The sequence below is a fragment of the Eptatretus burgeri genome, chromosome 7 (assembly GCF_056783735.1).
Source record: "Eptatretus burgeri isolate ZD-2024b chromosome 7, Ebu_testis_v1, whole genome shotgun sequence".
In the NCBI taxonomy this organism is placed as follows: Eukaryota; Metazoa; Chordata; class Myxini; order Myxiniformes; family Myxinidae; genus Eptatretus; species Eptatretus burgeri.
In genome coordinates this window covers 73,162,127-73,176,452 of record NC_140967.1, presented here as the reverse complement: position 1 = coordinate 73,176,452, position 14,326 = coordinate 73,162,127, and the positions used below count along the sequence as shown (strand labels likewise).

The window sequence follows — 14,326 nt, the reverse complement described above, 5'->3', positions numbered from 1 at the left end:
CATGGAGAAACCACAAATACGCCTGTGAACGACCACAAAAATATGAAAAAAGCACGAATATGCCCGTGAAAATGTGAAGAAACTGTGAATACACCAACAAAAAACTGCAAAAACAAGAAGAAGAAAAAAACATAAACACATCTGCGAATATGCCCGCGAAAATGCCTTCAAAAAAGTACAAATATGCCCCCAGAAAACTATGAAAACGCAGAAAAAAAAACCCCCCATAAATACCTCCATGAAAGCACGAAGAAACCAGGAATATGCCTACAAAAAAATGCGAAAACACAAAAGGCAGCAAATATGCTCAGGAAAACGCCCTTGAAAAAAACTATGGATAAGCCTACGAAAAAAATCTCAAAATACGCCTGTGAAAGTGCAAAGAAACTGTGAATACGCCCACAAATCTGTGAAAATATAACATAAAAAACTGCGAACACACCTGCAAAAAAACCACAAATTGTCCCACGAAAACTTGTGAAAACGCAAAAAAAACCCCTGCAAATATGCCCAAAAAAAAGAACTACAAATACCCCACGAATATGCTCGTGAAAACCACAAAAATGCGAAAAACATGAATACGCCTGCGAAATTGTCCATGAAAAAAACGGCAAATACCGTCAAAAAAGAAACCGTGAAAACTCCCACAACAAAACCGAGAAAACGTGGAAATAAAATGTGAATACGCCTACAAAAACATGAAGAAACCATGAATACACCCAAGAAAAACCAGGAAAACACCAAAAAAATGCTAATATTCCTGCGAAAACGCAAAGAAAAAAAAACCAGTGAATACACCTTCAAAAACATGGAGAAACCATGAATACACCCTCAAAAACATGAATAAACCACAAATATGCCTGCAAAAAACTGAGAAAACGCGAAAAATATGAATATGCCCACAAAAATGCAAATACGCCTACAAAATGCGAAGAAACCGTGAATATGCCTGCAAAAACACAAAAACACATGATAAAAAAATGTGAATACGCCCGTGAAAACATGAAGAAACTGCAAAAATGCCCGTGAAAAACCGCAAAACACTAAAAAATGCAAACACACCCATGAAAATGTGAAGAAACTGAATACACCCACAAAAAAACAAAACAAAACACGAATACACCCATGAATATGCCAGCGAAAAGGTTTGCAAAAAAAAAGAAAACACGAATGTGCCCCTAACAAACCAGGAAAACGAGAGAAATAAACATGAATACGCCTGAGAAAGCATGAAGAAACCGCAAAAAAAACATGAATATGCAAAGAAACCGCAAGGATGCCAATAAAAAAACTGCAAAGCGGGGAAAAGTGAGTGTGTGAGGAAAGTGAGGAAAGTGGGGAAAAAAACTTTATCGTTAAGAAATCGTTGCGGCCTGTTCCAAATCAGGGTAAGGTTGAGCAGGCTAAAAAAACATGGCGGCTTCAGATCCCAGCGAGGTTACCCAGGAAACACCTTAAGACCCCAGAGAGCGAGGTGGCCGAGGATCGCCTGATGAAGGATATAATTAAATAAGGTCATTAATTATCTTCAAAAGGGGTGTTTTAATTAAGACAAACACCCAATTATCAGTCGTGTACTTCCTTGGAGTTCCACTAGTAGGCATGCAAAGTTTCGGGCTGATAGGTTTTATGGTTTTGGAGTTATGGAGGAGACACACACACACACACACACACACACACACACACACACACACACACACACACACACACACGCATTGCCTCTTATTTGTATAGATTAGAATCTAAGATTGTTTGATTTTTTTTTTTTTGGTCTCTTTCAGTTGAACTGAATAAACATGGCTGACATAGTGCATTTCACAGGTTGGCATACATAGGTATATGATGATGTTGAGGCTGAGGGTGGGGAGGGGGAGGTAGAGGATGACGTTGGGCTAGTACGATACAGCTTGAAGTATGTGTGCTCACCTCTGAGATATCTAATCTATCCTGGGTTCAAATCTCGACCCAGCTACAAACTTACAATGGTGTTTCACTCATTGAGCGAGACATCAATATGTATGCCCTCCAAAGAACGTTAAGTAATCATCTGCTCGCACTGCTCATGGGTGAACGCCAAAGACCTCACAGTGTTTATTGTGAAGAGTAGGCGATTTCCCACCTGCACCATCAACAAATTACTCTACTTTTAGTGGAGCATCAGGCTTGCTGAATGTAAACAGGTTTGTGAAAGACTTTGGCCAAAATTGTTCCTCAGTGATACTACTAATTAAAGGTTGCAATATTTGGAGCCACAAATAAGTAGTCCTTGCCGAAGATGTAAACAAAATTGTGATGATCATGATCATCGTCGTCGTCGTCGTCGTCGTCATCGCCTAGTGGTTAGGGTGGTGCTTGGGATGTTAGGATCCTGAGTTCAAGCCCCGTTAGCTGCTGAATTAACACCAGGGGGTTGACTCAGCCTGTCATCCTTCCGAGGTGGGCAAAATGAGTACCAGTGTACTGGTAATAGGGGCACTGCATCAGTGGCATATCTGTGCCCCCTAACCAATGATGCAATCAGCAGCCAAAAAGGCTGCAAATGAAGGGAAGGGGGGTATTGATGGATTTATTTAAAAATCTGGTGCAAGCATGATGAACTGAATGGCCTCATCCTGTGCATAATTTCCTTGAAAATTCCCTTGTAATCATGGTTATAATCCGTATATTAGACAGTTCTCAGGATCACACAGGATCACACAGATCAACTCCTGGGAATGTGAGTTTGGCTCAAGTGTAGTAGGTATTGCCCGCACAACAACCACACTCCAAGAAGCAGTGTAACCTGGCGTAAAGAAATATTGGAGAAGACCAGGCGACTTCCTGACTGTGGTTAAGGCAAGAATTTGGAGTTTATTCAGGGTGCTGATAACTCACCTACTCTTCGTCGAAAGACACCGTGAGATCTTTCACGTCCACCAACTCATGGTGGCAGATTATACACCCGGCTTAAAGTCCATAAGAGGGACGGTGCACTTTGTGATGCAATGCCTGTAAAGCACCAATTAGTTTATATCGTCACATTGGGAATCGAACTCAGACTGGACAACTCGTGTGTGTGTGTGTGTGTGTGTGTGTGTGTGTGTGTGTGTGTGTGTGTGTGTGTGTGTGTGTGTGTGTGTGTGTGTGTGTGTGTGTGTGTGTGTGTGTGTGTGGTTGTGTGTGTGTGTGTGTGTGTGTGTGTGTGTGTGTGTGTGTGTGTGTGTGTGTGTGTGTGTGTGTGTGTGTGTGTGTGTGTGTGTGTGTGTGTGTTATTCGCGGGTTGCACGCGAGAAAACATTGCACCTCTGATGGTAATCTGTGAGCGATTTGTGTGACTGCGCTGGCATTTCCGACGTATGCTCCGAAGCCGTAAAGGAAAACCATATAATTACCCCTTGTCGAGATAAAACACAACACGTAAGTTAAGACGTTCAACGAGGTCATCCTCTCAACAAGCATATTAAGCTTCTGAGTTGCAGTAAATCGCGAGAGGCGTAGTGGAGATTTTCTCGTTGCTGTAGAGGTGATGTCAACTCGAACCCGCACACCTCCATCGGGTTCGGTGGAACCCCCCGTGGAACCCCCGCTGCTATGCGCGCCATGTCTTCATTTCATTAAGGGCACTAATTGGGACTAAGAATGGAGGGGGGAGGGGGGAGGGGGGGAGCGGAGGTTACGGTACTTCAATCATTTCAATGCACGGCAGTTAATGAAAGGCACCTACACGGTCGCTCACCTGTATTACACTTACGAAGCGACCGATCTCGCTCGGTTGCGCTTCCAAAGTGCAAACATAGATATTTTTACGCAAACATCGGGAGTCGCCTAATTAAGCGACCCCGCGACGAGACTTTTACGCATTGACGCGGGGATCATTAATCGTGGGATCGCCGATGATTTAGCTCGTCCCCTTCGATTTTCCTCCCGTCCCGAGCCCAGACGTCATGTTTTTGGATTATCCGTTGACACCGCGTCGTTCGTGAGTGACTCGGCTCGTTGTGCCATTGACTCGCGTTCGCATTTCGCGCCGGCACTCCCGCCACGCCGACTCGCCATGAATCGCGCTCCAGGCGCGCGTCCCGTGCCCCACATTGTCAAACGCCCGGTGAAAATATACAAATTGAGCTCTTGTATACACGTATTTAATTGGCCGTCGCCTGCGTGAACGGACGGGGGACGGGGCTCGGGAAATTTGTCCAACCGCATTAACGCGTGTCGTGATCCGGGGCGGAGCCACGGGCCGAAGGGGCCAGAAAAGCGTTTCGTCATTCGGCGCCAAAACTCATCATCTCGGCGGCGCTCGCTGCTCGTACCCGTCGGGGCTGTGAAATCGATCGCGCCTGCGGCCGTGCCCGTCACTGCGCTAAACGGCTCGGGCCGACCTAACACGCGTTCGCGCATTCCGTGCTCGGCCCCCGGCCGCCGGCCGCGAGTCGAACATCCACTAAAAGTGTGGAGCGGCGCACTCGCCATGGCTTACTCCCAGCTCGGTTACCAGCTGCAGTACGTTGCCAGCTCGCCCCCTTCTCCCGCCTACGCGGCCGGAGCCGAACGGCCCGGGCTGGCGGTCGCCGCCGCGGCCAGAGCGGTGGCCGGAGATGCTTCTGCCGGGGGCGCCACAGCGGGAGCCGCGGCTGCCTCGCTTCTCGGGGTGTACGCCGGACCGTACGGCGGCCAGGCTTATTGCGGATACCTGCCCTACCCGGGGACGACGGAGCTCGGCCTCTTCGCGCATCTGGTGCGTGCCTTGGCCGCTCAAAAGTCTGCGGGAAAACTGTGCAACTTTGGGGACGCACAGGCTCTCAGGGTTCCTTGCTTTTCCGTGTCCCGCGCGTGGTTAAAACCTCCTGAGCCTGACGATGTCCGCTCGTCTACATGACACGGGATAACAAAATCCGAGTCCTACAGCTTGTTTTACCTCCGTTGTAGAAGTTTTGCCTTCAGTAAGTTGATCTGCCTGTCGTGATAAAAATAATAATAATAATAATAATAGTCATCATAATAATCACAATTATATTCTGTGTTAGGAAACGTGTCCGACGTGGAAATGACGGAGCTGTGTTTGTGCACGTTCTGTTGAACTTTTGTGAAATGGATTTGAATGCATTTTTATTTCATTTATTTTTATTGCATCATGAAGTTTTGAGCAAAAAGGTTTAATTCGGTGGTGCGGGCAGTACTACATTGGGCGGGTCCATCATGTGGGGCGCACTGTCCGTGATCAATGTGCATTTTGCTCATTCTCCCAACGAAACACATGAACATGTGGATATATATATATATATATATATATATATATATATATATATATATATATATATATATATATATATATAAATAATCATATCGTTTAACGCTATTTTAGATAATAACATTAACTTCCTTTAGGTATCACGACGTGGCATTCAAAGTTTATTTTGTTTCATTTCATCAGCTCAGTTGATAAGGATGGGTTCAGTGTAGGGAATGGCAGTATGTTCTCTTGGTACTTTTTCAGCAGAGATATTTATCAAAGCACATATATTATTTAATATGGAAACAGATGATATATATTATTTATTTCTCGAAAGCATTTGTGCATCATAGTTTGTCGATGGTATGTCCTTCTGGAGATGACAACGTAGATGACTTGAAGGCTCCAAAATGTACATTTATCACCTCGACGTCCTAGCTTACCACCTGCAGTACGTTTCCGTGTCGAGGCGCATGTGCTGAGATCCTGTTCCGCCACCGTGTGTGCAGGGATCACCTTATGAGCTCAAGGAAAGTCCCGGAGCGTCGGGTCCTCAACATCCGGCTGTGTTCGCCTGCCCGGGACAGGCTGCAGCGCTGTACGGCCATTACGGCACGGCGCATTTCGCGTACGGCCTGCAGGATGCAGGGCGCCCGAAAAACGCCACCCGGGAGAGTACAAGTACGCTCAAGGCATGGCTCAATGAGCACCGCAAGAACCCGTACCCGACCAAGGGCGAGAAGATCATGCTTGCCATCATCACCCGCATGACGCTCACGCAGGTTGGTGGACATTTAAGGATTGAGTGGTCGCACATCATCGTATTTCAACATTGATGATTCAGAAATTGCAAGACCTGCCCTGGTGGCGGTCACTACATGTCCAGTTGAAAGATTCCGTGCACCGGATTGCTTCACATGTTCATCTCATCGCGAGAGCAGACTTTGGAAAACTCGACAGGCTTCGACAGCATTCTCAACCTGCTTAATGCGTAATATAGACATTTAATGTTTTGTTTTTATGTGAATTAGATGAACTATTTGCAAAATATAAACCTTATTCTAGATTGTAGTGTGCCACAATGTTTTGTTCGACCATGGGTATTTTCTAAACGAACTAAAGCCTATTGTTGCACAAGATAGTGGTAATAAATGGGACTGATTTGCTGTTAATTTTTCTCTGTTGTCTTGTCATCTATTCATCTCATTAAAGGTTTCCACCTGGTTCGCCAATGCCCGACGTCGCCTCAAGAAGGAGAACAAGAGCAATGTGGGTGAGGACGACAATGGTTGGAGCCGAGAGCCCGAAGAATTGGAAGAGGAACTGAATGCGAGTGAGGAAGGAGAAGATCGAGCACCAGGCGCTGAAGAAGAGCGAGATGCAGACGAAGATGATGAAGAGATTGACCTTGAGGGAAGCGACGGTGAGGGGCAGCTCGGAATCGGGGCCTCCGAGGTTTTAAGAGGTGCACCCGGAGATAGGCAAGAGAGAGGATCTCCATGTGTTCGGCCCCGCAGCGAGGACAAGATCGAGGTCCCTCCACGGGATGGGCAGATTGCTGTACCCAAGCCCAAGATCTGGTCTTTGGCAGAAACGGCAACCGCGCCGGACTCTCCACGGCACAGCAGTCCAGCACCACCGCACCCTGCCTTCATACCCTCTCGCGCACTTCTCACTTGCCCTGTTGGCCGCTTTGGGCCAGCTTGGGCGGGTCTAAATGGCGCCTTTCGGCCTCATATCGGGGTCGGCCCTCGCACGGAGACCACGCACCTCGCTCCGGGTGCCTCATTTCCCGGGCATCTCAGCTCAATGGCGCGGCCTGCAGACCTCCAATGTGCAGAGAGAATCGGTACGTCCCTTTGTTCAGTACGCTATCTGTAATTATGGTAAAAACCAGGCTTTGAGGGAAAATGCATATTATATACTGGTGATGCTAATATTAAAAAATGTGCACCAGGCACCGAATTGTTTTGCAATACCAATGATATAAGTACGTGAAAGTATCCAGGAAACCTGCGTTTGAAGCGATCGAGTTAGTATTTTATGGGTGAACAAATCCTGGGACCTTGTGGTGATTTGCACGTTTAAGTTTCTCAGTACACGTCATGTACTAACATTGAATAGTTTCAGAAGTAATACTGCGGTCCGCCATATCACCCTCCTATTCCGGTGAAGTACGTGACTCGCGGGACCACTTGCATTTGTAGTTTGTTGTTGAGTGACATGAAAGGAATTCAGTGAATTGTGTAATTTTGGGGCAATGTGAATAAATTGGTGGTTTGGGAAGAGGAAAGTTTAGGGGCGGGGGAGGGTGTGGGGGTAAGGGAGCAACAGTCCCCGGATGCACAGCTCTTCAATATTTTTGTTATCTCGTAACACGCGTTTCTTGCAGAACGGGACCTGTTCGCACACACAGACCGAGAGTCAGTCGTGCAAGCGACGTACAAACGGTGAGAGCATGAAATGAACAAGAAATTTTTTTTTAAAGGCACAATGTATGTAGACATATTTCAAAAAAGAAAAAAAGATTTAGACATATTTCAAGTTGGAATTAGTTTGTTGAAATGAATGCACGCAGCGACGTCAAACAATTACCCTCAAATGAAATGTTAATTTTTTTTTCTCAATAGAACAATGAATTTGGGCTCTTTTTTATATTAACAGAAAGGTTTTTAATTTACGCAGGTTGTGATGAAATGTTTTCTCTTACAGGCTCCAGCTGGAAGAATCGAGCCTTTCCGCGCGGCAGTCGCCGCCGCAGTGATGAAAAATACCGATGTTTTAACTTATGTGCATGAGTAGGTCTCTTGTCGATATTATTGCTTAGAGTTTTGGCCATTGGTTACTGCTCGTAAAAAAGATTATTGTGACGTACTTCCTCGAAAATGACGCCTGATGTGGCTGCATCATCACCGTCGTTATCGGCTTCTTGTACATACGTCAAATGCGGGTTTCCCTGTAAATACATAAAACGTTCGGGAGATGTATCTATTTTTGGTAATAAATGTGTAGAAAATATTTTCAGGAGGTGATATATTTTTTGTTTTGTTTTTTTGAAACCCTATACGTTATCCGAAGGATGTCAGCATTAAATTGTGTGTTACGGTGGAAATTTTTAATTATCCTTTCCGATAAACTTGCTTAAGATCGATGCCGCTCTAAGCTGTGCGCTTTGTTGTGGAATCCACTTTGGTCGTTTTGCAATCGTGTAATGCTCAATTTTGCGCATTTCGTTCAGTTGTAATAATATTCATTAGCGTTGTTTCAGCGTTACCGTTGCCGAGTCGCTGGATCCGTTGCAATGTTCACCATCGAGGCGGCACTTTTGGAAAGCGATACATTTAACCATTTCTGTGCGTTTCCGATAAAATGCGCATCGTTACGGGCTTTTCGAAATCAAGGATGGACCGTCATGTTGCAATGAGGGCTTCACGCAACTTTGGCGTCTTGTTATTATGGTAACAGTTCGTGGATATGATTTTGCAGCTTCCTTTCCCTACAAGCGAAAAGGATCTTCGATGAATGTGTCCAGTGTTTATCACTTTCCGTGTGTGGCTGCTCTTTGAGTAAAGCCAAGTCTTGTTTGTTCTTTTCTGCTTTGCACATTAAGCCCTTTGGCGCCCCCACGTGGTCGAGGAATCTATCTTGCCATTAATTGGCAAACCGGCTAATAAATAGAACTTCATAACGTGTATCGTTTTAAAATAAGACACAAAAGACTGCGATGATTTTGAAAGTAATAAAGTCAGCGGTATTCGTTCAACTTTGTATTGAACTTTTCATTATTTAAGGAAAAATTAGGTTAATCTCAAAAATTTACCCTTAGCCTTGCAGGATAGCTTAGACGGTATGGGCATTTACCTTTGACCTGGCTATCCTGGGTTTGAATCTTGACCCAGCTATAAACTGTTACTCTCATGGTGTTTCCCATGTAGGGCAACACATCAGTGTGTGTGTTGTCCGTTGGAAGGACGTTAAGCCGGAGGATCCGTCTGATAGCATTATTTGGTGGAAGTGAAAGATCCCACGGTGTCTTTTCAAAGAGCAATCGAGTTATCGCCGGCACCCTGAGCAAAGTATAAACTTCTGCCATCTTCAATTGAACGGCAGGCCTGGCCAGTCGATTTGTGAAAGATTTGGGCTCACGCCATTCTTCGGCTGACCTCACAGGAAGGTGGGAGTAATTTGAGCCGTTCAATAAGTAGTTGGAGTGGTAGGAGCACTTGAATGTTATTTTTTGTCACTTGTAACATTCGTAGACAATGTGATATCTGCCGCTCAGTTTTCAGCCACATGTTGAGAGTTGTAGTAAGAATTTTATTTATCTGACACGTCCATTTGATTTGAACACGGTCCCATCAGATTGATAACTGTTGAACAAATCACTCAACATGGACAGTACGTGCATACAAAACAGAGTGGATGTGAAGCTCCCATCGAGGCCTCATTCTTGAATACTTGAGCAACTCGGAAGCATAATGGGCCATCCTCTCTTTTCTGCACTTTTTGGTTTGGAATACTGTCTGAAGCAATAGATTGAAATCGGTGTGGCAAAGTTCACTTGTAAACTATTGAAGTGAAATAACACTTAAGGTGTTTTTATCATATTATGGAAGATATCCAGAATCACAAACTTTGTGGCCTCATTAAAAAAAAAAAAACATTTTAAAATGTGAGGTCACCTTCACCTATAGTCTCGAAGGAGCTCATACATAAACCCCAAGACATTTGTGGCCAAGGAAAAACACTTAAGCAAGTGTTTAATGATTCCAGGTTTACGTGTTATGCCCTTCTCCCAACTGCATTATCATATCCACTACAACCATTTTCACAACCATCAATAGGTGTCTGTCTGTCTGTCTCTCTCCTTTGAATCTCACGAACTTCCATCGTTATTTCTGCAAATCAATCTGCACTGGTACATTGATATATGAAATTGTGTCGTTTCATGACATCCTGAAAAAACATACCATGATTCTATAGCCACAATTATTCCTACTTCATGGGTTGTTGTTTTTTTTTTTTTGGGGGGGGGGAGGGTGAAGGAATTTTGGCCCAAGTCATTCACGAAGCAGCTGGCCAGGCCTGATGTTCAACTAAGTAGAGTAGGAATTTGGAAATTGTTCATGGTGCCGGCGATAGCTCACCTATTCTTCACGAAGGACACCATGGGATGTTTTTTTAAAGGTCCACCAACTAATGCTGGCAGAAGAGACGCCCACTTACCGTCCAAGGGTTGGCATACACACATTGATGCCTTTCCTTGTCTGCGAGACACCAGGATGACATTTTATTGCTGGGTCAAGATTCAAACCCTGGCGAGACAGCTCAGAGGTGAGTGTAAAAACCTCTAAACTATCCTCCCAGATATATATATATATATATATATATATATATATATATATATATATATATATATTTATACATATATATATATATATATTTATACATATATATATTTATACATATATGTGTGCGTGTAACTTCACCACATGAGTGGGAAGCTCTTTTGGAAGTGGGCAACATGGTGAACCACTTTCCTCGTCGCTTCTCCTTCAAACACCCCATTCCCTTTCTTCCATTGTGTGGGGGCGAGCAGCGCCCTGCAGTGGAGGAACCCGCGCATCCCTGGCCCGGGACCCATAATCGCGTTAGTCCGATGTTCTTAAGGAGGGCAACTCCACGGGCTGTATAGCTCAAAGGGCTTGCGTTTCTGGAGTGGAGGCCAGAAAAGAGAAGAGTAAAGAAACGTCCAGTCTGTTTAATAACAGCTCCGTGTAGGATTCCTTCGCATCCTGCAGAACAGCCATTGATAAGTTTTTCCGTTGTCATGTAAAATGAAATAAAAATAAAATCTCTAACTTGCATGTATACTCCAATCGTAGTGACCTTTCATCACAAATGTGGCCTTATTGCTTTGGGAAAACGTTTAATCATGACTGGCATTTTCTCATCTTTAACGGACTCGACCCCGCTTCAGGCCTGGCGGTATTGCCAGTGAAAGCCACACACTTTGCTGTGAAGTATTAGCGGGACAAAGGAGTAATTAATAACCCCAAAGCCTTTCATTACGAGTGTATTGGAGGCAGTGACACCCAGAAACGCTAATGCCATCAAAGGGCGGTCTGAGAGTCTTTTCACAGCCAGGCTCAGCCACCACGAGCCGCGTCCGGAGAGCGACGGATCCCGAGGATGTCTATGCAGCTGCAAGGAGGCGATTCTGTTTTTCTTGAAAGACTCTTATTAATGTTTACTCTTCTCCATATTATCAGCTGGAAAACAGTGAATTCAGTTTTTATTTCTTTCTTTATTTTTTTTGGGTCACATTTTTTTGGGTCACATCACATTTTTTGGGTCATTTTCTACCAGATTGGGTCACAATGAAAAACAAAATTATCTTTTTGTCCGAGTCCTGGCCCACACCGCCAAAAGATTGATTCTCACGTTTAAACCGATGAAGAGAAGAGTCTTCAGTATTGTGTGAAATTGCACTCATTCTGCATGAGACTGGTTTTCATTAGGACGCCGTTGTCATCAAGCAACTCGAGCCCGAGAGGCGTTAGAGGAACGGTAATGGAAGTTGCTCTGCCTCTCGTGATGGGGGTCGGTGGGGGGGGGAGGGGTTATAGCTAGAGCTGTGCTTGGAGAAGGAGGAGGAGGAGGTAGAGGAGGTGGTGATGGTTGGGTGGAGGATGGAGGTGTTGGTAGTGGCAGTTGTGGGGAGGAGGGGTTGGAGATGATGTTTGGTAGTGTGGAGGTGGGAGAGGTAGAGGTGATGATGAGGGTAGGGTGGAGGGGATGGATGGGGAGGTGGGGTGACGGTTGAGGGAGGAGTGGAGGTGATGAGGGAGGGGAGCGGGGGTTGTGGAGGTGGTTGTGGTTGGGGAGATATTGGTAGTGGTGGTTGTGGGAGAGGAGAAACATGGGTTGTAATGGTTGGGAGAGATGTTGGTGGCTATGATTCGGGGAGGAGGAAGGTTTTGGTGGTGTTGGTTTGGGGAGGGGTAGATGATGATGGTGATTGGGGAGGGACAGATGTTGATGGTTGTAGTTGGAGTTGGGGAGAGGGGTAGATGTTAGTGGCTGTGATTGGGGGATGACATTAAGGTTAGTATCATATTGGTGGGAGAGGGATAGATAATGTTGGTGGTTGGGGGAGGGATAGGAGTTGATGGTGGTAGTGGTGGGAGAGGTAGATGTTGGTGGCTGTGGTCGTGAGAGGGAGGAGGTAGAATAATAGAAAAAAAAAACCTGGGAAAGACGTTTTACAGAAAAGGCCAAACCCGCACAGTTTAGTTTTCTCTATGCTACATCACCACATACTGTGAACTATCGTACTCATTTAAACTCTGCCGCAAGTCTTTTGCACAAAAGGCTGAATGTAAACGAGGAGCGTCACGTTCAAGGTAGTATAAGCCTCCCCAAGGAGCAAATGCTCTTTACTCTGAGTGCTCCACTGCATGCGAAGAGGATCATAATGTTCGAGTGACATCATCATGCACTGTGTAGGCATTGTTTCAATCTGGAGGATCATTTGTCATAATTAAATGACAGCTCTTTCTACATACCAATAGCACAGTGAGCAGTGAAATTAAGATGACACCATTTTGTAACAAATCTGAATATATTAAATAAATGAATACAACTAGGGGTCCGCTTCGCACACCTTTTGAGAGCACAGCTACTCAGGAGTGTAAAAGAACCGGTACACGTTTTGAGATAAAACTGTAATGACGACCCTGTAAATCCTCGTGTTCAACACTGACCACTCAAGTGTTTTTAGAGGCTGTGTTTGCACGCACATAGTCCAGTAAAACCATGTACATCTGCTTTCGCTAACTATGGTCGACCTACCATTTAATAAGGGCGATTGGAAAAACAAAGCAATTGTTGTAGTTGAGTGATGGGGGTGGTGGTGGAAGGATTTCCAAACTGCAGCAAGCCCCTGTTAAAGGAAAGCTGGAGAAGGAAGACCATCGGAGCAACTGAAATAAATAAAGGTAAGGTAGTGGTGTGCAGTGCGCAATGGTCATACCAGGAAGGTGGGTTCTGGGGGAGTGCTGGAGTGGGAGGCGAGAGGGAGGTGCTATTGGAGCTTGAGCCCAACACAGATTATGGAGAAAGAACGATGCGTTTGCAGGCAATAAGGTGGGATCATGTGTAAGCTCGACGGCTTAACCTCGCGGGGCACGGCCAGAGTCAACAGCTGTGGCTCAAGGCACCCCTGAAGACCGCAGCAAAGGGTAACACGGGGTAGCCTCGTGTGTGTGCCACCGAGTAGTCTCCCAATAGATCGTTAAATTCACTTATTTTACTAAGTTTAACCAAATAAGGTAAAATCACTTATTAGCTCTGCCAGCGAAGGTGAAGGAAGTTCTGCTTTCACCCCTTTCTGTCTGTTTGTTTGTCTGTTTGTTTGTTTTTTGTGCAGGATATCTCAAAAAGTTGTGGACGGATCCGGATTAAATTTTGTGGACAGATTGGGTGTGTGACAAGGATGAACTGATTAGATTTTGGTGAAGATCCACATCCGGATCCGGCAACTAGAATTTTTAAAGTGATTCTTCAACATTGAGAAATAGGTCCAAAAACGATATGTAGCATGACATCTCAAAAAGTTGTGGACGGATTCAGTCGAAATTAGTGGATACATTGGGTGTGGGAGAAGAAAGAATTGATTAAATTTTAGTGAAGATCCGAATCCGGATCCAGATCTGATAATTTTTTAAGTGATGCTTCACCATTGAGAGATCTGACTAAACCGATATATAGCAGGATATCTCAAAAAGTTGAAGACGGATTCGGACGAAACTTGGTGGACACATTGGATGTGTAGCAAGGACGAATTGATTTGATTTTGGTGAAGATCTGAATCTGGATCTGGATACGAGAATTATTTTATTTTGCAAAGTTTCATCAAAAACATCAATCCTTTTTATTTTACTAAGTTTCACATTACAACATCAATTCACTTGTTTTATTAAGTTTCACCAAATAGGGTAAATTCACTTATTTTACTGTTTTACCAAATGACATTCATTCGCTTATTTTACCAAGTTTCACCAAATAATGTAAATTCACTTATTTTACTAATTTTCATCAAGCAACAACAAT

General features: G+C 44.7%; 1 protein-coding gene across 1 annotated transcript; it reads left to right on the top strand.

Moving 5' to 3' along the window:
• Window positions 1-4,236: 4,236 nt before the first annotated feature.
• On the top strand, window positions 4,237-8,230 carry LOC147023533 (iroquois-class homeodomain protein irx-1-A-like). The gene is made up of 5 exons (XM_085889032.1): window positions 4,237-4,717; window positions 5,722-5,994; window positions 6,425-7,061; window positions 7,605-7,662; window positions 7,925-8,230. The coding sequence occupies exons 1-5, from the start codon at window positions 4,451-4,453 to the stop codon at window positions 7,974-7,976; spliced, it is 1,287 nt and encodes a 428-aa protein (XP_085745158.1). The 5' UTR covers window positions 4,237-4,450; the 3' UTR covers window positions 7,977-8,230.
• The last annotated feature ends 6,096 nt before the right edge of the window (window positions 8,231-14,326 follow it).